This window comes from Falco naumanni, chromosome 1 (genome assembly GCF_017639655.2).
Source record: "Falco naumanni isolate bFalNau1 chromosome 1, bFalNau1.pat, whole genome shotgun sequence".
Taxonomy (NCBI): Eukaryota; Metazoa; Chordata; class Aves; order Falconiformes; family Falconidae; genus Falco; species Falco naumanni.
In genome coordinates, this window is record NC_054054.1 from 39,607,524 (window position 1) to 39,632,912 (window position 25,389).

General features: G+C 56.4%; 2 protein-coding genes across 5 annotated transcripts in view; one reads left to right on the top strand and one right to left on the bottom strand.

Annotated features, from left to right (window-relative positions):
* Positions 1-8,582, bottom strand: part of RAB11FIP5 (RAB11 family interacting protein 5) — a 43,044-nt gene extending 34,462 nt beyond the window's left edge. For all 4 annotated transcript variants that reach the window (XM_040590612.1, XM_040590605.1, XM_040590596.1 and 1 more), the window contains exon 1: positions 8,066-8,582. In XM_040590612.1, coding sequence (XP_040446546.1) covers positions 8,066-8,451 — 386 coding nt within the window. In that variant the 5' untranslated portion in view covers positions 8,452-8,582. The remainder of the gene's footprint in view (positions 1-8,065) is intronic.
* Positions 8,583-18,730: 10,148 nt separating this feature from the next.
* On the top strand, positions 18,731-21,066 carry LOC121082684 (homeobox protein not2-like). Its single transcript, XM_040582350.1, is given in 4 exon segments — positions 18,731-18,810; positions 18,812-18,945; positions 20,155-20,339; positions 20,830-21,066. Coding segments are annotated over 4 exon segments (636 nt in total).
* Positions 21,067-25,389: the final 4,323 nt, after the last annotated feature.

The window sequence follows — 25,389 nt, forward strand, 5'->3', positions numbered from 1 at the left end:
AGCCAATAAACCACATTTGTGGTCAGTGAATGACCTGAACTGCAAAGGCCAGCAATGCCCAGGCACAGCAAGACTAGGGGATGAGGCCTCCGTGCAAGGATGGGAGAGGAGGCAGTGCTAGTGATCTGCTGACCCGATGCACAAGAAACCAAGAAAAGTTAAAAAAAAACCAAGCCCCAAGCTGACTTTGCAGGATTGCAAAGCACAACAGACACCAAGGAGCTGCTCCGCAGGTTCCCCTGGTGCCCTTGCTTCTGGGGAGCTACTTAATGCACAACTTAACGTGCATAGGATGGGCAGGAGAAACATGTTTTTGCTGTAAATCCTCTTCCACTTCCAGCTGGGAAAGAGCATCTTCGGCAGGGCTTGCACGGAGAACCTAATACCTAGAGGCAATGCAAGGCTTGGGAAAGCAGGCTTGTCCTCCAAAGGGGAAACCAACCCCAAGGGCTCCACGCAGCTTAAAATACCAGCTACACCCATTTTGGCAACAGCTCACACATTGATCGTTCATTCACCACATTAACAGATGCTGCAACCTGCTCTCGGGCATGAGTCACACACACACACAAAAAAAAGGGGGGGGGGGGGGGGGGCACGGGGGAGAGAAAAAGGGATGAATCTCACACCTTTATCCTCAGTGGACTTGCCAGTGAGGAGACCCACGTGCTGGAAATGCAGAGCTGGGGAGGCCACAGGATGCTGTTCCAGGGATGGGGCTCCCAAACCCCCAGCCTGGGCTGGAAAGGCCATCCTGCTGGAAAGCCAAACCCTGTGTCCCAGACCAAGCTTCTGACAAAGCAAGTGAATTCCCATGGCAGTTATTTGCACACTTTTGACAAGCACAGGCTCCGACAAGCCCTGGGGCAGAGAGAGAGGTGGCAGCAATGGTTTAAAAGCCATTTTCACCTGACAGACCATGTGTGGAAAGGATGCAAGGTCTTTCCTGGGCTCCTCTCATCAAGAAAGCCCTGCGCAGCAGCCGTGCTGAGGCAGCCACCCACACCAGCATGCCTGCAACAGAGCAGACCCAAGCAAGATTTCAACAGGCGGGACCGATGCCAGAGCACCTGGAGCCCACAGGGTTACTGGGGTCAAGGAGCCCATTTTCCCATCTTTTCCCTTCATGCAGACACCTACATAAGTGCATTCATGAGCCAGCTACAGTGGACCTGCAAGAATAACCCAGTTGAGACTCTGCCCTGGCAGCAGCCACAGTGCGGTCATGCTCTCGACCCCAATAGATGCTCTCCCTCTAGTGACAGTGACAAAGAAGAGGTGTCTCCAGCAGACCCCTGAGTTGTGACACATCGCTCCAAGGGACCATGCTGCTGGCAAGCAGCTTACAGCACCCACAGACACTCTCCTCTGGGGCAATGCTACAATTGAGCAGATCCCTCCCAAGAACTATGAAGACCATCCCAAAAAAACTCCTCTCTTGCTGCAGATGTTGCCTTTGAGCCACCCAGCTGAGCCCAGTATGATGACACAGCCCTTTGGAGGCTGAGGAGCAGAGCCCACTCAGCCTTCCTCGTCACCAAAGAGGAAGGACTGGCAAGAAATATTAGGCCAGATTCTGTAGGGAAGGGAAGGAATCACCTTGAAAAGATGAACCAAGGTGGTGAGGCTCCTGAAGCACAGTGTGAGCGCTAGCTGAACTTGGCACATGCAATAGCACCAGCTCCACCCACATCTAGATCTTTGTACCAACAGGTTTGAGGCATTTTCTGAGCTGGCTGCGGGTTTTTCTGCAGCTGCTAAGAGAAAAAAGGCAGCTGGAGGCAGTTAGGGCTCTGAAGATTAGCGTGAAGCAGAATATGAAGCCTGAATCTGCAGCTTTTTAAGTTTTTAAGATGATGGAAGGTGATGGGCCAGCACTCTCAGTCACTGACAGTCCAAACCCAACATGCCAAACTTGCAAAGCTGGGATCAACTGCTCCAATATCTTTTAAAAAGCAACAAAAGCCAAGCCTTCCTGGAGCAGAACAAAGCAAGGGCCTTAAACCCCTTAAATCAGCACTGGCAACTAGGTGGAAATGGAGGTAACTGGGCAGGTAGGAGCAGAATTAAGCCCTGCTACCATTTCATAAACAGCAGCATTGCACTGCAGTGCCTTGGCACTCTCCCCTGGGCTCCCAGCTAGGGGCAAACATTTGCCTGGGACAAGCTGGCCACCAAGGAGCCTATCCCAAGACCTGGCTGCCTCCAGTCCAGCCTTGCCTCCAGCAGCGCAGAGAGCATTTTGACCTGATTTTTGGCAGGACTAACCCTCTCCCCTCCAAGCTTGGTAGTGTTTCAACACAGCAGGGCGTTTCCTGGCTTGGCCAAGACACAACAACACAACAACCGCTCAGAGCTGCCTTTCCAGCCCCCAAACAAGGATTTCATCATAGCCCAGGGCATCCAAGGAGCTCACTACTGCTCTAGGCCACCCTGAAGACCTTCACCAGCCTCGCTGGGCACCTCTGATCACAGCCCCTGGAGATGAGGGCTCTGTTTGCCCTTGTATTAAATTTTTCCATCCCAAAACTGTCACAGAGCAGCTATTTCCTGTCCACCCTGCTGCAAGGTCTCTTCCTCTCCTAGGCTTAAGGACAGATGTGCAGAGGACACGCTGCAGCGACATGACCTCGGCTCATGCCTGATAGGGAGCAGAAAGTGAGCTCTGACCCTGGGTGTGAGTATCTCCCCTAGGAGATGCAGCCAGGAGCCAAGGCCGTGGTGGGAACAGCAATGAGCACAAACCGCCGCACCCGAGATGCCACAGCCAAGAGCCCGCAGGCCACAGCACGTGTTCTGCTGCTAATGATCTCCACTGATTTTAATTTAACAAGGGAGGGCAATGGCCACAAGCATGCCATGGGCTGACAGCGGTTCAGAGGGGCTGGCGGAGGAGATGAAAGCAGGTCTGCACCCAGGGGAAACACAATGACAATGCTGCAGAAAGCATGTGACCCACCTGCTCTCACCACAGCATGGAGGGGACATGATGGGTACAACCAGAAAGTGGAAGGGAAAAGTGCCTGGCACGGGGCTTCGCTCAGGAAGGACCAACAGACAGTGAGGGAGCCCTGGCAGGGATTGGAGGACTGTCCCTTGGCCCTGAGGGTGCTTCTCACCCCTCCAAGGTCCCAGCACCCCTTTGCTGCTGAACAAATGGGCAGCATGCATCATTGCACAAGGATGTGACCTTCCGGAGGGCTTCTCAATCACCCTGGGGCCAAAGCTAATTCAGAGCAACATCCTCTTGAGCCGCCTCTATCTCAGCCCGTTCCTTCCCCCAGCCATGCTGCTTCTCCCTCCTCGTGCCAAGTCACGAAGCCGCAGGCAGTGATGGGGCTGACTAGCTCCTCCTCCGTGACATCTTCCCCCCAAGCCCAAGGAAATCCCCATCCCTTTTCCACCAAGCCTTGCCACAGAACTGAGCTCCATCAAGACATGGAGAAGAGAAGCCCCCAGTGGCCTCAAGAAAAGTTTTTTCAGCTAGAAAAGTTCAGCACCCAGAGGAAAGGTTTTGTACCCCAAGTAGCTTCTTTGCTGATGGACAGCAAGGACAGCATCTTATTGCTGCTGCCCAAACCCCTCCAAGCAACCAGCTGCTCCACAGCTGAGGAGGGACAGGAATGAGGAAAGGGGACTGCAGCAGGGAGGACTCTGGGGAATTTGGAGCTGAGCTAATTTTGCACAGGTAACAACTCCACAGGACAAGTTCCCTGTTGCAGAGACACCAAAGGCCACTCGCTGCCGTTGCTCCCCATCCAAGGCAGCAGCCAGCAAGCAACTGCAAGTCACTGCAGGAGAACACCAGAGCCAGGAATTACAACTCCTCTGCTACACTTACTGCCCTCTTACCCACAGGATCCCAGTCATGCAAAGCCCTGAATTTTGCTCTCCAGAGCTCTGGCAGCCCAGCATTTACACAGTCAGCAGAGCTTCGCCCTGGGAAGCTCATGGCTTTAACCTTTCCTATTTGCAAGGGCCTGTGAGGTCCTAGAGAAAGAAGCCAAACAAATATGGTATTTCAAAGGGGGAGAAAGGGAGTAATGACAGTTAGGGTTTTTCTCTACCCAGCCCAGGAAACCTTGGATGCCCACTGTCCCTCCACACCACCAGCCTCACAGCCCACGGAGCAAACTCAAGGCCCTTTTGGGTCCAAGGTCCAATCATGCAGGCGTTACTGTGCACCTTCTGTCCCCTGCAATGCTGAGCTCCCACCACGCCACCCACATAAGGGATGCTACAACATTAGCCAAGGGGAAAACACAGCCTGATGGGTGTTGGATTGAAGCTCTTGTCTGGCTGCAGCTGGAGGCATTTCCACCCTTCCCAGATGCTCCGTTGATGGGGGCGGATGTGGAGGTAATGCTCCCTGGTCCACAGGGAGGGCAGGATGAGTCCCCACAGGGGACTGCAACAGCATTTCCTGGATGTCAGGAAGCAGAAGCGATAGCTGCCTTGTAAGTACAGGAAAAAAAACCCTCTTCTGCTAGGCTGAGCCCTTGTTTCAGAGGCACTGACTACCCCACCAAACAACCGTATCTCCCTGAGTGCCTGTTCTGAGCTGACAGCGCTCAAGGACCCACCACCAGACTGCTAGTCAGCCACAGTGATGGTCACCATGCCAGTATGCAAGCACTTTACTGCATGGTCTCATCCTGCTGACAGTGCTGGGCCTTGGGGTCCCAAAAAACAAGGCAGAACAGACAGCTGAGGGGACCAGGTCATGCGAGGGAAAGGTGAGGACCAGGAGCATCCTGCCCAGGCAGGGCCGCAGCACAGGGTTTTTCTGATACAGAAAGGTACTGCATCCAGAGATGCACATCAGGCTCAGCAGGGCAGTAAAAGGCATAGGTGAAAAATAAAAGCACTACACAGCTCAAGTAGAAAGGGAGAAATGATGCCTAGCACTGTTGCTTGCCAATCCCAAGCCTTGGAGCTAGCTACGCGTGGGACAAGCCTTGGGATGCCTGAAAAGGCCACGAGAGCTCTCAGGCTGCTCTTGTGTAACTCCAAGAGTTGATTTTCTCCCAGGCAAAACACTGAAATGACTGAGACATTCAGCTCAACCAGGCAGCTCATAAACACCCCCAGACACCGGCTCATGGCTCATTCCTGAAGAAGAGTCCAAGTTTGACGGAACATTTTCCATTGAGCTGAAAACAAGCATAAAAATCATCACTGGTAAAGTTTCCGTCCAACAAAAATCAGCAGGAAAATGAGAGCAAGGTCAACACGCTGACAATTAAGGCCTTTTTTTAAGCCAGGTCCCATTCCAACTGGCAGCAGTTTCATGCCCAGAAACAAGTACTGTAGATGGGGTCCTAAAATCAGCGTATGGTGGAGACTCAAGTCATACGTCCCTCGCTCATGGGTTATCTCCACTGCACAGGCATGGGTGTGCTCTGCAGTGCAGCCCTAGAGCAGGGGGAGCCTCTGTGTGTTTGTTCTGCTATTTTTTAATCTGAGACTAAAATTTCCTCCTAAACAAGGTTGCTTACAGTGGGACTGAACCAGACATTAGAAGCTGGTTGGAAGCTTACATGGCCCACAGAGTCAGACCCCCAGGGCTGCTTCTCCTACCTGGCTGGACAAGCTCCAGCACTTGGGACTTCCCTCAAAAAAAAAAAAAAAAAAAAAAAATCGCAGCCCTTTCCACACTGCTGACCTGCCACCCACCCTCGAGACACCTTCCAGCTCAGGGGTTCGAGCAAATGGAGATGCTCAGGGTGCAGGGTGAGAGCTCTCTGTCATGTTTTCTGTGCTCACTTCCATCATCAGGGGCCATGGGCGAAGATAAAGAGCCTTAAAAGCTCTTGCAATCCTCAGCAGTGCAAGGGGAAGTTAATTTTCTCTACGCAAGCAAAGCTACAGGAAGGGAGGGAGGCAGACAGCAAGAAGCATGGGGATCTCCTGCCTTGCAACCCAGACCCCCTCCTAGGGCTGCAGTAACAGTTCCGTGGGGGTGACTGGTGGCCATGACAGGCAGCACGGAGTCCAGCCACGCTGGACATTGCACCCATGGGATTAACAGCCCCTGACACTGAGACCTTTGAGACAAGACCGTGAGTTCAGCCTCCTGAAACCTTTGCTGGACTGTCACAGGACCCCCTGCTTTGCACATCTTTGTAAACTTCTGCTAACAGGAGCATGGCTTGCCCTGGCTCCCAGCACAGGGCTCACTACCCAAACCACGAAGAGGACGGAAAGTTATTTCACATGCTCCTGTGCCAAAACAACACATCTCTCTCAGAGCACCCGAAAGGCCATGGATCGGCATGCTCGCTCTGAAGTCTGTGCACGATGCTGGTTTGAATTAGGCCTGAAGAATTCAGATCCAGCTACTCCAACACCGCCCATTCTCCAGGCAGCACTAATAAAAGCAAAATAAACGCTGTGGGGGGAAACACTCAGACACCAACTCTGGGGTTAGTCACTCTTCCTCTGTGCCCATGCTCCCATTTTAGGGCAAGCTGCAGTCTCAACGGGCTGCAGATGCAAATGAACCGCATTTCTCCACAGGAAAAGTTTTTCCAGCCCCTTTTCACGCTAATCCTGCTCCCCAGGAGCAAGGCTGCGCCATCTGCCAAGCCCTGGTGCTCCCTCCACCGCCTCCCCAGCCATGCCCTGGGTAGGAGGGTGAGGGAGGCTTCTCTCCAAGTCTGCAGCTTCGGGCAGCAAGCCAGCCGAATTCCTGGGGTCCTGGGAGCCAGTGAGCAATGGGGACGCTCCCAGAGGCATGCAGCAGCCTGGCCAGGTCAGCATGGAGCAAAACTCAAAAAATTTCTTCCCTAAAGGAATTTCATCTACATTCCTACATTTCTCTGCTTGGCAAAGGCTAGAAAACATTATTATTGTTTTAAATCCTTCTGGAGAAAGAAGGAAGAACAGCAAATCCCACACGGGCAGGGATCTATGCTGGAGACAACACAGGGCTGGTGTTCGGTCCCCCAAACTGGGGGACCCTCCTGCAGCAGCACAACAAACCAGGTCACACAGACAGTCCCACCGAGCTGGTGGGGCCACCGCAGCCATCAGAAGGACAAATGACCACTTACATCTGTGCCACTGCCTCCCAGGAGTGACAGATCCCAGGAGGACTCTCCCGGGATGCAGAGGAACCTCGCAACATTCTGTCCCCTGGGACCCCCTGCCCAGGGGGAGGAAGGATCCTGTGATGCCTTGCCCCGCATGACTCCCTTCCAGGGGGAAAAGTGGGACCCTAAGACAGCTCATCGTCCACAACACCCTTCCTGGAACACCTGTGACATCCTGCCCTCCACGATGTCCTTCCTGTGATATCCTGTACCGTGCAATACCCTTCCTGGGTCATACCTGGACCCCATCCTCTGTGACACCTTTCCCAGGGCACCCACAGATCCCATGATTCCCTGTCTCCCGTGACACCTTTCTGAGTGCACACACAGCCCCCGTGATGGTGCACAACCTCCTGCAAAGCCCTCCCTGGAGCACACCTGGACATCACGACACCCTGCTCCCTGCAACATCCTCCCTAAGGTGTCCATGGATCCTGTGATGCCTTACCTCCCACAACGACCTTCCCAGGTATGCATGGACCCTACCTCCTGCAGTGCCCTTCCTGGGGCACGAGTAGTTGCCACAATTCCCTGTCCCCAGCAACACCGTTCTTGGGGCATGCAGGGACCCTGTGACACCCTACATCCCACAAAGCCCTTTCCTGGGACATGCACAGACCTCACCACACCCTGTCTCCTGCAATGCCCTTCCTATGGCATGCAGGGACCCCGTGACACCCACCTCGGGGCACAGAGAGACTGCATGACACCCCATGCACTATGATGCCCTTCCCGGGGCTCACATGGAGCCATGATGCCCATCCCAGGGCACACAGGGACTCTGTGAAGCCCAACCCTGGGGCACGCAGGGACCCCATGATGCCCCATCCACTGCGATGCCTTTCCTGGGGCTCACATGGATGTGTGATGCCCAACCCTGGGGCACACAGGGACCCCGTGACGCCCACCCCGGAGGCCTCCCCTGCCCTGCTCCCATGGGTGCCAGGCAATGCCCAGCAGGACCCACTCACCGCTCCTCAGGCGCACGGCCCTGCTGCAGGGCAGGCTCCAGGGGCACCAGGGCCTGGCCCAGGAAGCGGTCCATGCCCACCAGGGCCCGGTGCATGACGGTGAGTACCAGGCCACCGCGGGCCAGGCCCGCCGGGGCACCCAGCTCGGGGGGCAGCTCGAAGGCGCACTCCTCCCGCCATTCGGGGTTGCCGGTGCTCTTCTCGGCCACCGAGGTGCTGTACTTCTCGCGGCCCAGCTGGATGATGGTGTAGGCGTCGCTGGTGCCCGGCTTGCCGCCGCCCTTGCACCGCAGCCCGCGGGCCCGCACCACCGTCACCTGGACATGGGTGGGCTGCCAGGCCGGAGACTGCTCAGCGGGAAGCGCGGCCGCCCGCAGCAGCGCCATAGCGGGAACACTAAGGAGACACCGGGCCGGACAGAACTGAGCGGAACCGGATAGAACCTGGCGGAACCGGACCGGGCCGGACCGGGCCGGGCCTCGCTCCGCTGCCGCAGCCGGGCCGCAGCGCGAGCGCCACCGGCCGCCCCGCCCCGTCCTAAGCCCCGCCCTCGTCCTAGGCCACGCCCATACTACCGCCCAGACTCCGCCTCCGTAACGCCAAACCACGCCTCTGCTGTGAGCCACGCCCCCATCCAAGCCCGCCTCTGTACCGCCCAAGCCACGCCCCCGCTCTAACCCACGCCTCCTCCCCGCCGCACCGGAGGGAGGGGCGGAGGCGCGTGCAGAGGGCGGGCTACCGGGGGGGCGTGCACCGAGGGGGAAAGGTCACGGGCCGGGGGTCGTGCTTTGCAGGGGGCGTGCAGCAGGAGGGAGGGGCAACGGAGTGGCGTGCAACTGGGGGGACGTGCAACGGGAGGGGCGTGCACCGGGCGTGCACTGGGAGGGAATGTGCCGGGGGGAGGGGCGTGCTTTGCAGCGGGCGTGCACCGCGGGGGGGCGTGCACCGGGTGTGCACCGGGGCGGGACGTGCAACGAGCAGGGTGTGTGCGCCGGGCGTGCAGCGTAGGGGCGTGCACCGCAGAGTGCGCGGGCTGTGTACCGTGCGGCACACGCAGGAGGCTGGGGCCACCGCAAAGCCACAATAGGGCACCCAGAGTGTCGCGACTAGGGGGGCCACGTGTGTGTGCCCCGACATCCGGCTGCACCCACCCCAGCCCCCACCGGGTGCTCCTGCAAGTGGCGTTTCTCGTGCTCTCCCTGGTTACCCTGCCCCAAGATATGCGTGTGCACCTGCACGTGCATGCGTGTGCAAGCGTATGTGCATGCAAGCACAAGTGTGAGCATGCGTCCATATACGTACAAGTGTGTGCATGTGTGTCCATGCATGTGCGTCCATGCATGTGCATGCACTTGCATGCATGTGCAAGCAGGAGCGTGTGGCTGTGCATGTGCAAGTGTATGCATGCCTGGCCATGTGTGGGCAAGCCTGTGCATGCGTGCACATGCAAGTGCGTGTATGCATGTGTGAACGTGAGCATGCCCCCTGCCAGGGGCTTTGCAAAGCACCCCCATCACCCACAGTTTGCAGGCTGCTTCGCCCTGGAATGTGTGCACATGGGAGCAGATTGCCAGCGTTCCCACGGGATTATTGGGGGATGGTGGTTGGCAACAAGCCACGTACAACCTTCCCCCTGCCCCAGCTTTGCGGAAATAAACAAATAAATAAATGAATAAATAAATATTCAGCAGCATTTCCCACACAGCAGCCCGATGGGGGTACAGCAGCGGCCCCAATAGGGCCCCAACCCTAATAAGCAATTAAAACACTCTCCGCTGACCCTAATGACTTGCACGGCCAGAGCCCGTATTCCCTGGCCCCTCAAGCAAGGTCACACCAAGAAGCCGTGCCAGGGCTCACTGTGCTTGGTGCCGGCATTTTGGGTGCTCACGGCCGGGCTGTGCCAGGGCGACCTGGGCCCTGGGGCTTTGATGCCGTCGCGATAAGGGCCGTCCGGGGCCACCTGGGTTAAGAGACCAGGTCTGCCTGCCCTGCTCTATCGCTCCCATCTCCGGCATCAAACCAGCCGTGTGGGTTTGAGTTTGGCCTCCTTCTGCTTCGCGTCCCCTCGCCAGGGGCCAGTGCCTGCCCGTTCCGCTCGGCCGCGGGGACACGGGGTGCCCCCACCGCGTTGCACGGCTGCGATGGTCCTCTCGGGATTTGCGGCAGCCCCTCTCTTTGCTCTCAGGGCTTTGCACTGCTCCTGCTCACCCCAAACAGCTGCGAACAAGACCAAAGCCGCTGAGAGCAGGAAGAGCCGCGTTCTGCCCCAAAAAACCTCCAAGCAAATGCATAAACTGGGGGGAAATGCTTTTTTCCATATTTTTTCCAGTGGGATGCACTACCCCAGCCGTATTCAAATCTTGTATTAAAATATACTTCATATAGGAATAAAAAACTACACAGGGAATATCTTATCGCCCCCAAGACGAACCGAAATCCAATTATCCATCCAGTCCAGCACATGGCCCCACTCTGCCGGCCGCCTCTTATCCCTCCTCAGCATCTGCTTTATATTTTGCCTTCTTTTGATTGTTTTTCACCTTTTTTTTTTTTTTTTCTTTCTGATTATCTCTCCTGCGCTGCATCTCCTCCTCTCCACCACTTTCCATCCTTGCCTCCATAAATGGGGGTTCTTTTTTCTGTCTCACTTCACCTCCCTGCCCTGCTCCGCTTCCCAGGTCTTACTTACACATCTCTCTGATTTTACCACCACCTTTGCATTTGAGGCATAAAGAGCTTTTTTAATTACCCCTGAAATCAATGATTTTTTTATTATTACTATTATTCTCCTCTTGAATCGTGGAGAAAACGGGTTAGTGGTGGCGCGGGGCTGTGTGGCTGCCTTCTGGGCACCCTTCACACCGTCCTTGCTGAGCCTGGGCTGGGTCCAATTTTGCTTTAACTTTTGCTTCAACTTTAAGCTTTGCTTTAATTTTTGCTTTGAATTTAATTTTTGCTTCAACTTTAATCTTTGCTTCGAATTTCATTTTTGGTTCAATTTTAGTTTTTGCTTCCGATTGAATTTTTGCTTCAACTTTAATATCTCCTTTATTTTTTTCTTTAACTTTAATTCTTGCTTAACTTTGATTTTTGCTTTTTCCTCCTCCATGGCAGCCATGCATCTGCCCCAGCTCACCCCGGTGCTCCCCTAAATACCGTTGCAATGGCATCCTGGAACAGGGCTCTCACCTAACCCAGCTGCCTTGCCAGTGAGGAGCTGGAAAATGATGCTAATTGCGTATTTTTGCTTTCCCCCCCCCCCCATTTTTGGTGCAAAATGCCGCTCCCCATTGTGGTGTTCCAGCAGCACCCGGTGCTGCTCACTCCCAGGAGCTTCCCATTGGAGCTGATCCTTTCCTCCTTGGGGATAGGAAATGCTCCTCAGGTTTGCAAAATATTGCATTTCTGCAAGAGTGAAGCCAAATGCTGCCGGAAGGTCACAGGGGCTGCACAATGGGATCCATGCCTGGTGGGGATGGTGAGCCAGGGTGGCAGTGGGTGCTGTGCTCTTCTCCCCTGGGGCTCGTTTGCTGTTTGTGCTCATTTTACTATGGGCGCTGAGACCCAAGGTGGGAGTAACTGCACCACCACCTGCACAAACAGCCGTGGGATTAAAGGGATGAAGGATGAGCTGGAGGTGGGGGTGCATCACCCCACATCTCTGCGCCAGTGATGCACATCCTTGCAAATAATTATTCATGCCACCCTCAAAATGTCACCCAAACATCCCCCGCTTTGGGGAACCAGGTCTGACAGCAGCCCCCAAAAGTCTGCACACTCTGATTTTTTGGGGGACAAGCTGCAAAATGCTCCCTGAAAACAGATTGCAAAAGGGATGTCGGGTCCAGGCCGGCAATTTCCCACTGCAAAATCCTGGCTGGCAGCGCGGGGATGCCCGGGAATGGAGGGAGGGAGAGGCGGGGGGGGGGGGGGGGGGGGGGGGGGGGGGGGGGGGGGGGGGGGGGGAGAGGGGGCTGCAGCCAAGACAAATAAAGAGTTCAAATGGGAAACGATTAAAACTAAACTAAACTAAAATAAATCGAAAGCGGGGGAGATAAGACGCGGGCGCCCTTGCTGCCTATTTAACATTCATTGGATTGAATAATCAGGCCTCATTATCTCAAATTGTCTGCATATTTGCCCTCAAAATGCTAATTTGAAAGTTGGCTGCAAGCGCCGTCTGCCTATTTTGACTAAAATATTATTTTGCTTTATTGTGCGTTGTTTGTAGCTCCGGGGGCATTTCCCCTTGCAAACTGAAAGGGAAATAGAAAAAAAAAAAAAAAACAGGCAAAAAAGAAGAAAAAAAGCTCCCCACATTTATCAAAAGCTGGCCGGGGAGCAGAGCGGCGCCCTGTTTTGCGTAGAAATGGCATTTTTAGGCCTTCCAGTAAAATTAGAGGCGTTATCAGTTTCTTTTCGGCAATGGACAGTTTATCATTCATCTCAGGAAGGAAAATAGGAGAAATAATTTGCTTTTATTCTGATTGTTTGGTGGAGCACGGAGGGATGGAGGCTGCTGCTCCCCACGGGTCCCCCCCTCCCCTTTCCCCTTCTCCTTGCCCCCTTTGCCCCCATCTCCGCTTCGGGGGGCAAAAATCAAAGCTCGGGGCTTTATCCATCAGATCCGGCACAGAAAATCAACTGCCGGCTCCATTTGATCTCCAGGCGGGATTCAGAGCATCAATCTCTTTATGTTATTACCCTTTTGAAAAGTCAATCAATAGATAATAAGGTGGGAATAAAGGCCAGGAGTTAAACCCCCCCATTCACGGCCAAGGATTAGGGTTATTGAAGGGCAATTGCTTCAAAATCGTTTCAATCCGGCGTTAGCGATGCCGCGATTCACTCGCTGGCTTACCCACAAGGCTGCCGGCCGCCCCCAAATGACACATTTCTCATGCAGACCCCCGGCTGCCCCCCCCCAAGCTGTTTGCACAGCAAACTGCAATTGTATGGGAGATTAGCAGGGCTTTGCAGGGCTGGGGGGGAGGCCAGCGCGCCTTGTTGACAAATAAAGGTGGAAATCCGTCGCCATCAATTCCGCGGGTGCCTCTGGATTTGGCAATGACACTGCTTTTGACTTTCCCGGCTGGACAGATGGATGCGGGGGGGTCATGGCTCACTCCCAGATTTTGGGGGCAGATGGTGGTGTAAAAAGGGGGGGATCTGCAGAGGTGCCGGTGACACTGGGGATGCTGCAACCCCCCCTGCGCCAGGTTCCATCCTGGAGGAGAGATGCTTGGCCCCACCACCCCAAATCCAGCGTGTGGAGAAGGACAAACCTCGACGTCCCTGTCGCTGCCGCTCAATGCCATCCCTTGGGATGGTGGGGACAGGCACAGCCTCATGGTGCCCCAGGGATGTGCCCCTTTAGGGTTGATTTATAGAGTCTTGGGGCCAGTTGCAGCCCACATGTGTTCTGGTTAGCGGTGGGCTGAATTTTGGCCGGTTTGCCCCGGGATCGGCCAACAAGTGGGATGCAGCGGATGGAGCCACCCCCACAGAGTTACCATCACCTGGCTGAAGTCACGTGGCTTGGATCGAGCTCCAGGGTGGATCCGAGCCCCCAGGAACACCGGTGATGTGGGGCACAGCAGGGCAATGATGCTGTCCTTGGTCTGCCCTTGGCTCACTTGCACGCGTGGCAGGACTGTGCTTGGCTCAGAGATGGTCCTTGTCACCACCCAAAAGCTCAGCCAGAGCTGCGTGGCCCCTGGTGGCACCCCTGTGTGGAGAGAAGAAGGTTGTCACCCTCCACCGGGACACCCTTTATCCATACAGTGTCTTGGGAGAAACCTCCTGGCCCTGGAATGTGACGGCCCCAGTGTGTCCCAGCCTGCTTTGTCCCACCCATGTGTCCCATTCCAGTGTGTCCCAACCGGAGTGTCCCTTCCTGGTGTCTCCCACTCTGGTGTGTCCCAGCCTGATGTCTCAGCCCGGTGTGTCCCATGCTGATGTGCCCCCCCCAGTGTGTCCCAATCCCTGTGTCCTTTTCTGGTGTCTTCCACCCTCGTGTATCGCATCCTGATGTCCCACCCTGGTGTGTCCCAACCCCAGTGTCCCTTCCCAGTGTCTTCCACCCTGGTGTGTCCCATCCCAATATGTCCCAGCCCTGGTCTGTCCCAAGCCCACTGTGCTATCCTGGTGTGTCCCACCCTGGTGTGTCCCATACTAATGTCCCACCCCAGTGTCCCCTACCCCAGTGTCGCTTCCCAGTGTCTCCCACCCCGGTGTGTCCTATCCCAGTGTGTCCCGTCCCACTGTCCTATCCCAGCCTGGTGTCCCTCATCCCACTGTCACACCCTGGTATGTCCCACCTTGGTGTGTCCCAGCACAGTGCCCTGCACCCTGCTGTCCCAGCTGTAGGGATCCCAGCCCACTGGCCCACCTCGGTGTCCCCTACCCTGCGGTCCCTGCCCGGTGTCCCTCAGCCCAGTGTCCCCCACCCTGCACCCCGCTGTCCCCTCCCGTGGTCCCAGCCCAGTGTCCCCCAGCTCGGCTGCCCCCGGCCTGCTGTCCCAAGCCGCTCCCCCATCCCGCCCTGTGCCCTCCAGCCCGCTGTCCCAGCCCTGTCCCGTCCCCATCCCCCCCCAGCCCGGTGTCCCCCCCCCCAGCCCTGTCCCCCCCAGCCCAGTGTCCCAGCCCAATGTGTGTCCCCCCACAGCCCGGCCCCCCCGCCCCTCAGCCCTGTCCCCCCCGCAGTGTCCCGGCCCCCCCCCCGGCTGGGTGTCCGGGACGCAGCGCGGTCGGGCAGCGCCCTCTGGCGGTCAGAGGGGGAACGGCCCCGGGGAGACCCTGCGCGCTGGGTACCCCCCAGCCGGGAGCCCGGTAACTGAGATGCTTGCTTACTACTGGAATCTGTGAGCAGGTCGAGATGAGTAGCGATACGATCAGTAGGATCTACACTAACCGGCATCCCCACTAATTAACTACACTAATTGGGACGTTTGGTAACAGGGACCCTATTTAACAGGCAGCCAGCTGACTCGAACTGGGCTGACTGGGGTGCCTGTTAGCTGGGATCCCTGCTAAACTGGGAGCCCCACTAACTAGCATGCTTGATAACTGGGAGCCCCGCTACCTGCGATGCTCACTAGCTGGGATGCCTGAAGGTGGGGATGCTCACTAATTGTAGATCCTGCTAATTGGGATACTTGATAACTGGAAAGCCCAGTAAATGGGGTGTCAGCTAACTGGGATGCTTGCTAACTGGGGTGCTTTTGTGTCTGTGTGGGTCAGAGATGCTCAGCACTGCGGGTGCCTTTGGGAATTGGTTTCAGATGCTCTGAGCAGCAGATCTTTTGCTGGAAGTGGCTACTTTGCCACTACCAGCCTCCAAAAGAGCTGTGGTACGGATCGGGACCAAAGCAGTGTGAACAGGGCAGGGCAGGATCTGTCCTTAGCCACGAACCCCATGAGCCAAAGCTCTAAAAAGCCATGAAACAGAAAGACGGGGGGTAGGGTGTGGAACTCCACCAGTTTTCCTTCAGGTGCATGGAACAGTGCATAACATTTAAGGAAGACATATCCCTCCTGCTTTAATCTTGAAGGCATTTCTGTATTCCAATTGTCTGCTGGGGGGGGCTTGTCCCAGCCCCGGGGAGACCCATCCCAGCACCAAGCCACCCAGCTGTGCCATGGGACTCCCCCAGTTTGGGCCACGGTGTATTTTAGCCTGTATCATACAGCTCCAGATACTGATATTTGCAGAAACTCCTCTACTGAAGCTCTCTACTTCCAGGAGCTCCTGGGCAAAGGGTTCCCCAGTTCAACCACATGCAGGGTTTAAAAAAAAAAAAAAAAAGGCATTTTTATTTATTTTTTTTCTGTCTTTGCATCCACAAACAGCCCCCCAGCGGTGGCGGTGACCTGTGCATGTATGAGTCCTGCTGGAGAAAACCTCCCTAGAGCTGGGTCAAGTCTATCGAGAGAGGCAGCAGAGCTGCATATCTTACGATGCTTAAGGGAGGGCTTGGCTCTGGGTCCCAAATCCACGCGGTGAGACCTTTAATAACAAGAAAAGAAGAGTGTATTTAATTAGGGAGGGGCAAGATCTGGGATTCAAATGATCTGTGGTCAGGCTTGGATCCTCCTCAGCCACTTGATGGCAGCCGGTATCCAAACACTTTTTTTCCAAGAATTTCAGCTGTATTGCTAGAAAACACCTCTTTGCCCTGCAAATTATGGGTATCTATAGCCCCCCCCAGCCCCAGTACAGGACCAGCATGGTGTTATCAGCTGTCGGATGCAAAGGAGTGTTGTGGGCGAAGCTCTGAGGGCCAGGATGGATGGACAGACAATGGCCAGACAGAAGGGTGCTACAGGAACAAGACCAAGGGGGGGGGGCCTGGGGTTCTGGAGGTCACCCTTGAGGCTTTCTGGGGACATGGGGGCGACCCTGAAGGCCTCACTCCTCTGCAGACCGACAATCCACACCCTGCCCAGATAGCCTGGCCCTGGGCTATTAATGAGCAGCATTGTTATTAATTAGCTCAGGAGCCTTGGTGCAATTTTGCCTCAAAGTTAGGCAGGAGCCATCCCTGGGTTCACGTTCCCCTTCTGGATCCAGACCCGGTGAAAAGAAATGCGTGGTTTGTGGGCAGCAAACCCCAATTCCAACCCTCCCGTGCTCCTTGCTTGCACGACATTACCCCCGCAACTACTAAGACACATCCCCCCATTTCTCCAGGACAGAATTTTCCCACCTGGCTGTCCCAAGGAACCACTGGGTACCAGTATCCCCATTTTGGCCCCATATCACCTGGCTCCCAACCCCATGGATGCCATTAGCATCCCATCCAGCACAGGAGTGCTGAGCACCCCCGGTCCCGGGGTCACCCCGCTGTGGAGGGTTGTAGGGTGTGTGTTTGCTGAGCTCCATCAAACAGAGGGAGAGGAAAAAGGGAATAAAAAAAGGGAAAGCACCTCCTAAGCAAACACTCTGAGCCCACAGAGCCCGGGGAAGGGGCCTCCTGCCTTTTTATCTTGGCCTTTTCAAGACTGTAATTAAAACCTAATAACACCAAATCTGCCACCCTTTCATCTCTGCCCCCACCAGGGCCTTTATTTGCCCCCACCACCGCGGCAGTGGGGTGACAGCCCTGTGATGAGCTGGGAAACGTGGCATCACCACTAGCACAGTACCCACCACGAGGTTTTTATGGCTTTTTTTTTTTTTTTTTTTCTGTAGAGACACCCCCAGGAAGCTTTCACTTGCTGCTATTGGGCTTGGTTGTGCCCCAGTAGTGTGGAGCTGGGAGGGGGGGTCCCCATCCCTGTCCCCTATCCCCGTCCCCGAGGTGGCCACCCAGCTGCAGAGCAGAGGATGCTCCCTGCCAGGGCAGAGCCCCATAATGACTTTCTCAGCACCGGAGCAATCCTTGGTTGTATTTTTTTCCCCAGCTTGGGGGGCTGCACACACATTTGCCGGGTCCTAGGGACCTGGTGAAACCCGAGTGAGGGGGGCTGCTGTGGTGCAGATGTGGGGGCCCAGCCCCCCGACTCCCCCGCGCCCCATTTCCTCCCCAATAAACCTCTGAGCCCTGGTGGAGTCCTTTGACCGGGGCTCGCTCCCCTGCTGCGCTGGGCCCGAGGTGTGACTTTTCCCAGCTCATTAGGAAAAGCTGCACGATTTTAAGAATCTCAGACCCTAATGACCATCTGAATCCCATCAGTCGAGAGGGGCGAGCTGGAGGGATTCAAGGACAGCCCCCCGCCTCTGCCACTGCCTCGCAGAGCATCCCTGGTCCTGTCCCTTTGCCTTGCTGGCCTGGAGTATAACATGCGCCCTCCAAAAAGCAGCTGTGCAGCGGGGTGCATGCTGGTGCGATGAAGTCAGAGTGCTAAGGGGACCCTGAGCTCCCCCAGAGGCTTTGGTAGCTTTGGTGTGACACTGGCTTGTCCCGTGGTGTCCCCTGGATCCTCCAGCCTAAGTATTCCAGGGCCAAAGCTACCCTGGGAGGGGGACATGGGGGCGTCCACCCTGGGGTAGGACACATGGCTGTCTCCACCCCAGGGGTAGGGGGACACAGGGTGTGGGGACACATCCCCATCAACGACAGGGGGACATGGTGGGACCACCCCAGGCAAGGGTAGGGGGACACATCCCTATCAGGGGCAGGGGAACATGGCAGGGGAGACATCCCCACCGAGAGCAGGGGGACATAGGGGGGGCACACATCCCCATGGTGGGCAGGGGGACACGGGGGGGGACATCTCTATCAAGGGCAGGAGGACATGGTAGGGACACATCCCCGTCGAGGACAGAGGGACACGGGGGGGGGGGGGGGGGGGGGGGCACATCCCCATTGATGGCAGGGGGCCACAGGGGGCCACCCCAGCTGAGGGCAGGAGGACACGGTGGGGACACACATCCCCAAGGAGGGCGGGGGGACACGGGGGGACACACCTCCTCATCGAAGGCAGGGGGACACGGGGGGCGTCATCCCTATGGAGGGCAGGGGGACACGACGGGACATGCCTCCCCATCGACGGCAGGGGGACACGGCGGGGACACCCGCGCAGGGAGGGCAGGGGGCCGCGGCGCGACCCCCCGGCAGGGCAGAGGGCGATGCCCGCGGGCCCCGCCCGCCCCATCCCGCCCCGTCCCCTCGGTGCGGCCGGATAAAGGCGGGCGGCGCGGCCCCGCCACAGCCCGCCATGCCGGCCCCCGCCCCGCCGCCCGCCGCCCGGCCCGGCCAGGCCTTCACCATCGCCGCGCTGCTGGGGCGCGCCTCGCCGGGCCCCCCCGCCGCCCCCGCCGCCCCCGCCGCCGCTCTGGGCATCCCCCCCGCCCGCCGCCCGCCGCTCGCCGCTCTGCGCCGCCTGCTGCGGGGGGCCGCCCCCCGCCTGGGCCGCCCGCCTCGGGGCCACAGGTACCGCCGCGCCCCCCCGGGGGCACCCCCGCATGGGGGGACCCTCGGGCACCTCTCCTGTGGGGACAGCTCCAGGTGGAGACCTCTTCCCGTCTCTGCCAGGGGGACCCACGTCCGTCTCCCCTGTGGAGACACCTCCGAACGGGGGCTCCTGGCATCTCGCTCCCAGGGGGAGGGACCCTCGGCCACCTCGCCCAGGGGGCACCTCCAACCGGGGACCTCTTCCCGGCTCTCTGAGGAGGACCCTTGGCTACCTCTCCCAGGGGGACCCACCGCCACCTCTTCCATGGAGAGGTAACCAAACGGGGCCCTCCTGCCATGCCTCCGAGAAGGACCTTTGGCCGCCTCTCCCAGGGGGGCACCTCCAAATGGGGACCTCTTTCCATCTCTTTGAGGGGGGGCATTGGATACTTCTCCCGGGGGACCCCTCTCAAAGGGACCTCTTCCACGGAGGGCCCTCTCTACTTGTCCCATGGGGACATTTCCAAATGGGGACCTGAATCCATCTCTTCCATGGGGACATCTCTAAAGGGTGATGTCCTTCCACCTCCTCAAGGGGACCCCCTTCAAAGGGGATGCCTCCAAGGAGGACCTGGATCCACCTCTCCCAGGGGGCCACCTCCAAATTGGGATCTCCTTTCACTTCTCCAAGGGGGGACCCCTCCAAAGGGCATCTCTTCCAGTGGGACTCATGCCCACCTCTCTCAGGATACCCCGAAATGGGGGACCTCTTTCCACCTCTGCAAGGGGAGACCATTGGCCGCCTCTCCAAATGAGGGACCTGTCTCCCGCAGGGGCCTTTTTTTGGAGGGGGGGCACCTCTCGAACATTCAGATGTCTCCATATGGGAGGACCTGCTCTGCCTCCTCCCAAGGGGATCTCTCCAACAAGGACCTTCTGCCCCTCCAAATAAGACCCTCAGGCCTCGGGGCAGGGGAGGGGGGGGGGAGCTCCTTCCACCTCTTCATGGGGACTCTCTCCAAAGGGATTGTCTCCAAGAGGCACTTGGATCCACCTCTTCAAGAAGACCGTCTGCACATGGGGGACGCCCTTCAAAGAGACCCCTTTTACCTCTTTAAATGGGATACCTCCAAATAGGAAGATCCCTTCTGCCTCTCCAGGAAAGGACCTTCCAAGGGGGACCCCACTCTAAAGGGGACCCCTCCAAGGGCTCTTCACCCTAACCACCCCTCTCTCCCTCACCTCCAGGCTTCCTGATCTCCAAGTGCTGCTTCCCCATCTTCAAAGCCAAGACTGGCAAGGCCAAGCGGGTCCGGACCATCTTCACCAACGACCAGCTGGCCCGGCTGGAGAAGGAGTTTGCACGGCAGCAGTACCTGGTGGGCATGGAGAGGTGCCTGCTTGCCTCCTCCCTGCACCTCACTGAAGAACAGGTAAGCCCCACCGTGCTCCATCTCCATCTGCCCCACCAGCCAGTCCAGGGAGGGTCCCAAAGGGTGGGCCCTGGGCCATGTCCCTCAGCCTGGGGCAAGGAGCCATGTGGGGTAGCAGTTGCAAATAGCTTACATTAAAAGGGTGGAGGATCACGAATGGGGAAACTGAGTCACAAATTGGCTGTCCTAGGGCCACGTGGAGAGGTTGAACTTGTGTCTGTCTTCAGGCTGGACCTTCTCCACCACTGGCAGGTCCCAGCTCACCAGTGCAGGCTCAGCTGGGTTGCAGGGGACAGTTTTCCGTCTTGCTAGGGACACAGCATGGCAGGGGACCTCTGTCTTGGCCAGCCAGGGGATGTCTGAGGCCATGGGCACCCAAGGGTTTGTGGAGCATCCGGGCGTTGCCTCAGCCACAGAGGTTTAGCAGATCCGTGATCCTCTGGTCCTTTAAGAAAGCAGGTTTGAGAGCCAAGCTTTACTTCTTCCTAAGGTGAAAGTCTGGTTCCAAAACCGGAGGATCAAGTGGAGGAAACAAAGCCTGGAACAGCAACAAGCCAAACTGGCCAAAATGGGTTTGGCCACACCGCAGCGGAGCCCTGACTCACAGAGCCACCACACTGAGGAAGACAAGGACTTCCCAGCAGAGCCGGAGGATGGCCAGGAGGACATGTCCTTGTCCCCAGGCTCAGGGACAGCACCTGCACAGACTGTGTCAAAGCGCTGCTGAATTGCCCCTTTTGGGCCACTTTTCCGTGTGTATTATATGAGTGTATCATAGCTGGCAATGAGTGTATCTAATATATACAGGGCACCAATTATTTTTGCAGTGCGAAAATAAATTATTTATGCAACTCTTGGGCTAATCTTTGCAGCAGGAGGAGGAACAACAACATGTTTGCTCATGGGAGCAAGCCCTGGAGAACTGGGGGAGTGGGGGCCACCTGCACAGCCCACCCACAATTGGCCCCATAGCCAGGCTCATCCCAGCGGCACTGGGTGCTCGGATGCCTCCTCGTGCTCTAAAATAGCTCAGGACCTTCACAGAGCCCAGGTCCTTGTAGAAGACCTCCATCTCCCAGTTCATCCATCTCCATCTCCCTTCCTGCCAGCAGCACCTTCACCATAACAACACCCTGCTCTGTCCACGGCTCTCACGTCCCGACCCAGCAATGGCATCCTGCTCTCAGGAGCTTTTGGAGCTGGGAAAGCAGGGAAAACTCACCTGGAGAACGGAGCTGATGGTAACTTTGTGAGATGGCCACCTGGGGTGCCATCTCAGCTGGGCAAAGATTAGCAAGGCTTTTATTTTAATTGCTTGGCCCGGCTTAGGCAGATGTCGAGGTTTCAAATCCAGCAGGTTTGGGCTGGACACTGCCTGGGGATGAGCCAAGGGCAGCTCCATGGGGAGCTCCTTGCAAGGATGCAAAGCACATGGGTACCAGCAGCCCTGGACCTCCTGGAAAAGAGCCGCAATGGGGACATTGGGGCGCTTGCCTGGGCAGCACTAGCTCCTGCTAACCAGATTGTCTCCATGTCTGCTCGGGGCTTGGGGTTGCGGGAAGAAGGGACCCAGGTGGAGGGTTTATTTGAGCAGCTGTGAAACCTGATGCAAGGAGAGGGAATGAGGCAAAGAGAAGGGGATGATGCAAGGAAAGGAGACAGTGCAAGGAGAATGAAATGATGGCAAGGAGAGGGGGCATTGCTGGGAGAAGACGATGGTGCATGGAGAAGGGGATGATGCCGGGAGAGGGGGACGGTGCAAGAAAGGAAAAATATAAGAAGGGGGTGATGCCAGGAGAGGGGGACAATGCAAGGAAAAAGGGACAATGCAAGAAGGGGACAGTGCAAGGGGATGGTGCCAGGAGAAGGGGACGATGTGACAGAAGCTGCCCTTTGTTCCAGCTGTTTTCAGAGCCAGGATTAGCTGGCGGGTCTCAAAGAGCCCAAACTGTGCTAATGTCTTCACATGTCTGCTGAGAGCCCAGGCTGTGCCAGTGGGTTTAACCTGCTAATCTCGCATGCCGGTGGGTTTTATCACCATCATCCCCGAGACAACAGGGTTTACGGGAGATGTTTTAATATCACCCAGCTGGGGGCCGAGCTGATTGTGAGAGTTAAGTTGTTCTCAGGACACCTTTAATCCCCTGGGAGCTGGCAGCACTCAGCCTCAGGCAGGATTGGACCTTTTGCGGTGCCAGGCTCCTCCAGGGCAGGAGCAGGGGACCTGTCCCTGCTCCAAAGGATGCTCCTGCAGGGTCTGCCCAGCTCACACCCCTCTCCAGACAGTGTCCCACCAGGGACGTGACTTTAATTAAAACTGCTGTGTTTGACCGAGGTTTTTCAAAAGTGATTTTTATATGAGATTAATTAAACCATGTCCATTGCTCTGGCACCTTGGGCTTTGCCCAGGAGGCTTTTCTTATGGTGGGTGGTAATTCTTGAGGGGGTGGCTGGTCCCCTGGGGTGCACAGAGCTCAGAGCACCTGTGTTCCCTCTCCTACCTGCCATGGGAGAACCGGGTGCTGGGGAAGGCCACCCCCTGTCTTCCTCTCATCCAGTGATTAACCTGTTTGCAGGTTCCTTAGGGCAGGGAAGGGAGCATATCTGCAGTACAAAGCAGCCTACTGCTCCTGGGGATGAGAAAAGCCAAACCCCCAGGTCTGATCCTGATAATGGGATGGAGTTGATGGTTGCAGAAAAGCTGGATTCAGGTGGGTCATTTTGTGCCCTGCCAAGCCTTCCCCTGCCATCTCTGGCATCCTGGAAAGCGGGTAGAAATGTAATTTCCTTCTCCCATCGGAGACATCTCCCTCCTCAGTCTGCAGAGGAGGTCTTGCAGCTCAGCCCAGCTCCTGGCAGCCCAACCAGAACACACGGATTGGGATCAAACCCAGGCACAGCGATTTGGCCCTGTGGAAAATAAGGGCAAGTGATGCTCCAAAGAGCTGGCAAGGTCTTGGGCTGGATCAACTCACCTGGGACAGAGCCTCCTTGGCTCCTTTCATCCACCTGTGCACAGTAAGAGCTGTGTGTCCTTACCCAAACCCCACAGGCATCACAAAGACCCCACTAGTCCCTTCCCAATCCTGTCTATCCCATGGCTCTCTTAAAGATGCTGTTTTTTCACCTATCTGCAAAAAACGAGTTGGCTTTCAGTGACATATAATTATAAGGAAGTGAGAGTTAAGCAGCCTTATTAAGAGGATAAAGGTTATCGGCTAAAGCAGTGCTGAGCCCTCCCCAGCAAATCTCTGCTCCATAGATAAGTAGGCGGCTGGTAGGAGGACAGGTAGGTTGTGAGATGGGTGGGCGGATGTATTAAGGCAGACTATTTGCCCAGAGGAACAGCCTGGTCTGCCTGTGGGTAAAACGGGTGGGTGGATGATTGGGGATGAATGCAGGGTGCCGGCAAATAGGTGCAAATGGGTGGCTGGGTAAATGGGATGGGATGGGAGATGGATGGAGGGATAGGAGAAGGGATAACCAGGTGGAGCTGTAGCATACCGGTCCTCTGCGTGCCACTCCCTGCTCTCCTTCCTGCAGGATTGTTCCTGCTGAGCACATGGCAACGGACTGATTTGTTTGAATGAGTCACATTGACTTGGGACGGTAGAAGTTTGCAGGATGAGCCGTTTGGATGCTGGAGCAGCAGGACCCCTCCGGCCCCCCAGTCCCTGTGACCCAGCCACTTTTCCAGGCACCTTTTGCAGCCCTTCCCGGAGCTGGGAGCCCCATTCTCAGCTGATTGCCCCCTTGCCCTCTCTTTAGGGCTGGGGGGGGCGGAATTGCTAAATGGGATTAGCATGTGCTGAGGACGAGCCGCGGTGCCGGAGAGGGCAACATCCCTGCGGCGGAGGTTCAAGGCAAAGCCCGAACCAAGCTGGGCGGGGGAGGCGAGCGCGCCGGGGTCGGCCATGCATGTTTCCAGGCTCCATCTCATCATGTAATCTTGTTAAATGGTCAGGGAGCATTTCCCCCTGCTTCTCCCTCCCCTTTAATTCCTGATTGAAACATCAAATAAGTTTCCCGAGGCTTCCAGGCAGCTCCAATGGCTCCACAATGCCTGGTTTTGGTGGAAATAAAGAAGACATCACAAGCAATGGGAGGAAATGCCACAACATCCCATCTTTTGCGGTCTTTCTGGGATGAATTTGCCCCAAGTTGCCTTGCTCAGCCAAAGAGCAAAGCCAACAATTCTTTTCATTAAACTCTCAGCTGGAAGTAGCTCCTGGGTGTGTGAAAATAAGGGTGAAACGCAGTGACGTGTCTGGAAATGCAGCAGGGAAACCGGGTGATTAAGGAGACCCCTCATACGCAGTGAGCACTGCAGTGGACAAAATCTCTAGGTTTAAAAATCCCGGGTTTAAAAGGTATTTATTCTGCAGCAAGAAACACAGGGCTGTGGACCAGGACCATGCACTGAGCACTGTCAGAGTGAGAGCAAGCAGTGCCATGCGTAAATCCTGCGCAGGGCTGCACAAGGTGTTTCAGGCTCTGTCAGGGAGCACCATCAGCCCCAGTCTGGGTTTCCTACTTGGCCTGTCAGCCCTTAAGGAGCTGCTGGTGCTCACCTCCCAGGCTCTCCTGCTCCTTCCTCACCTCCCATCTCAGTCTCAAAAATGGAAAGACCGTGAGGAAATCCCTCCCCGGCCCTGCTCCCAGCCACGCACACAGCAGGGCCTGCCAGAAGCCAGTTTGCATCATTTTGGTGAAATGAGCTTTTAGGAAAAAGAGAAAAAAAATATGAAAATTGCACCATCTCTCCCTTTGCAAATGGTTTGTGACACAAAATTTCTCAGTCCTGTGGCACTGCCACCCCAGCATGGGTGGGCTGGGCTTTCACTGGGGGTGTAGCAGAAGCGCTGGCACCAGACACGGTGTGATTTTATTTTAAAAGTTGATTAAATCATAAAATCAAGTAAGCCCTGATGGCATGGGATGAGTAAAAGGATCTCGTTGGGAGGTGCAGGACTGGCAGTCAGACAAAGTGCTCCCCAGCTCTGCTAAAACCTCCTCCTGAGACTCAAACTATGATGCTTTTGGGCCTCAG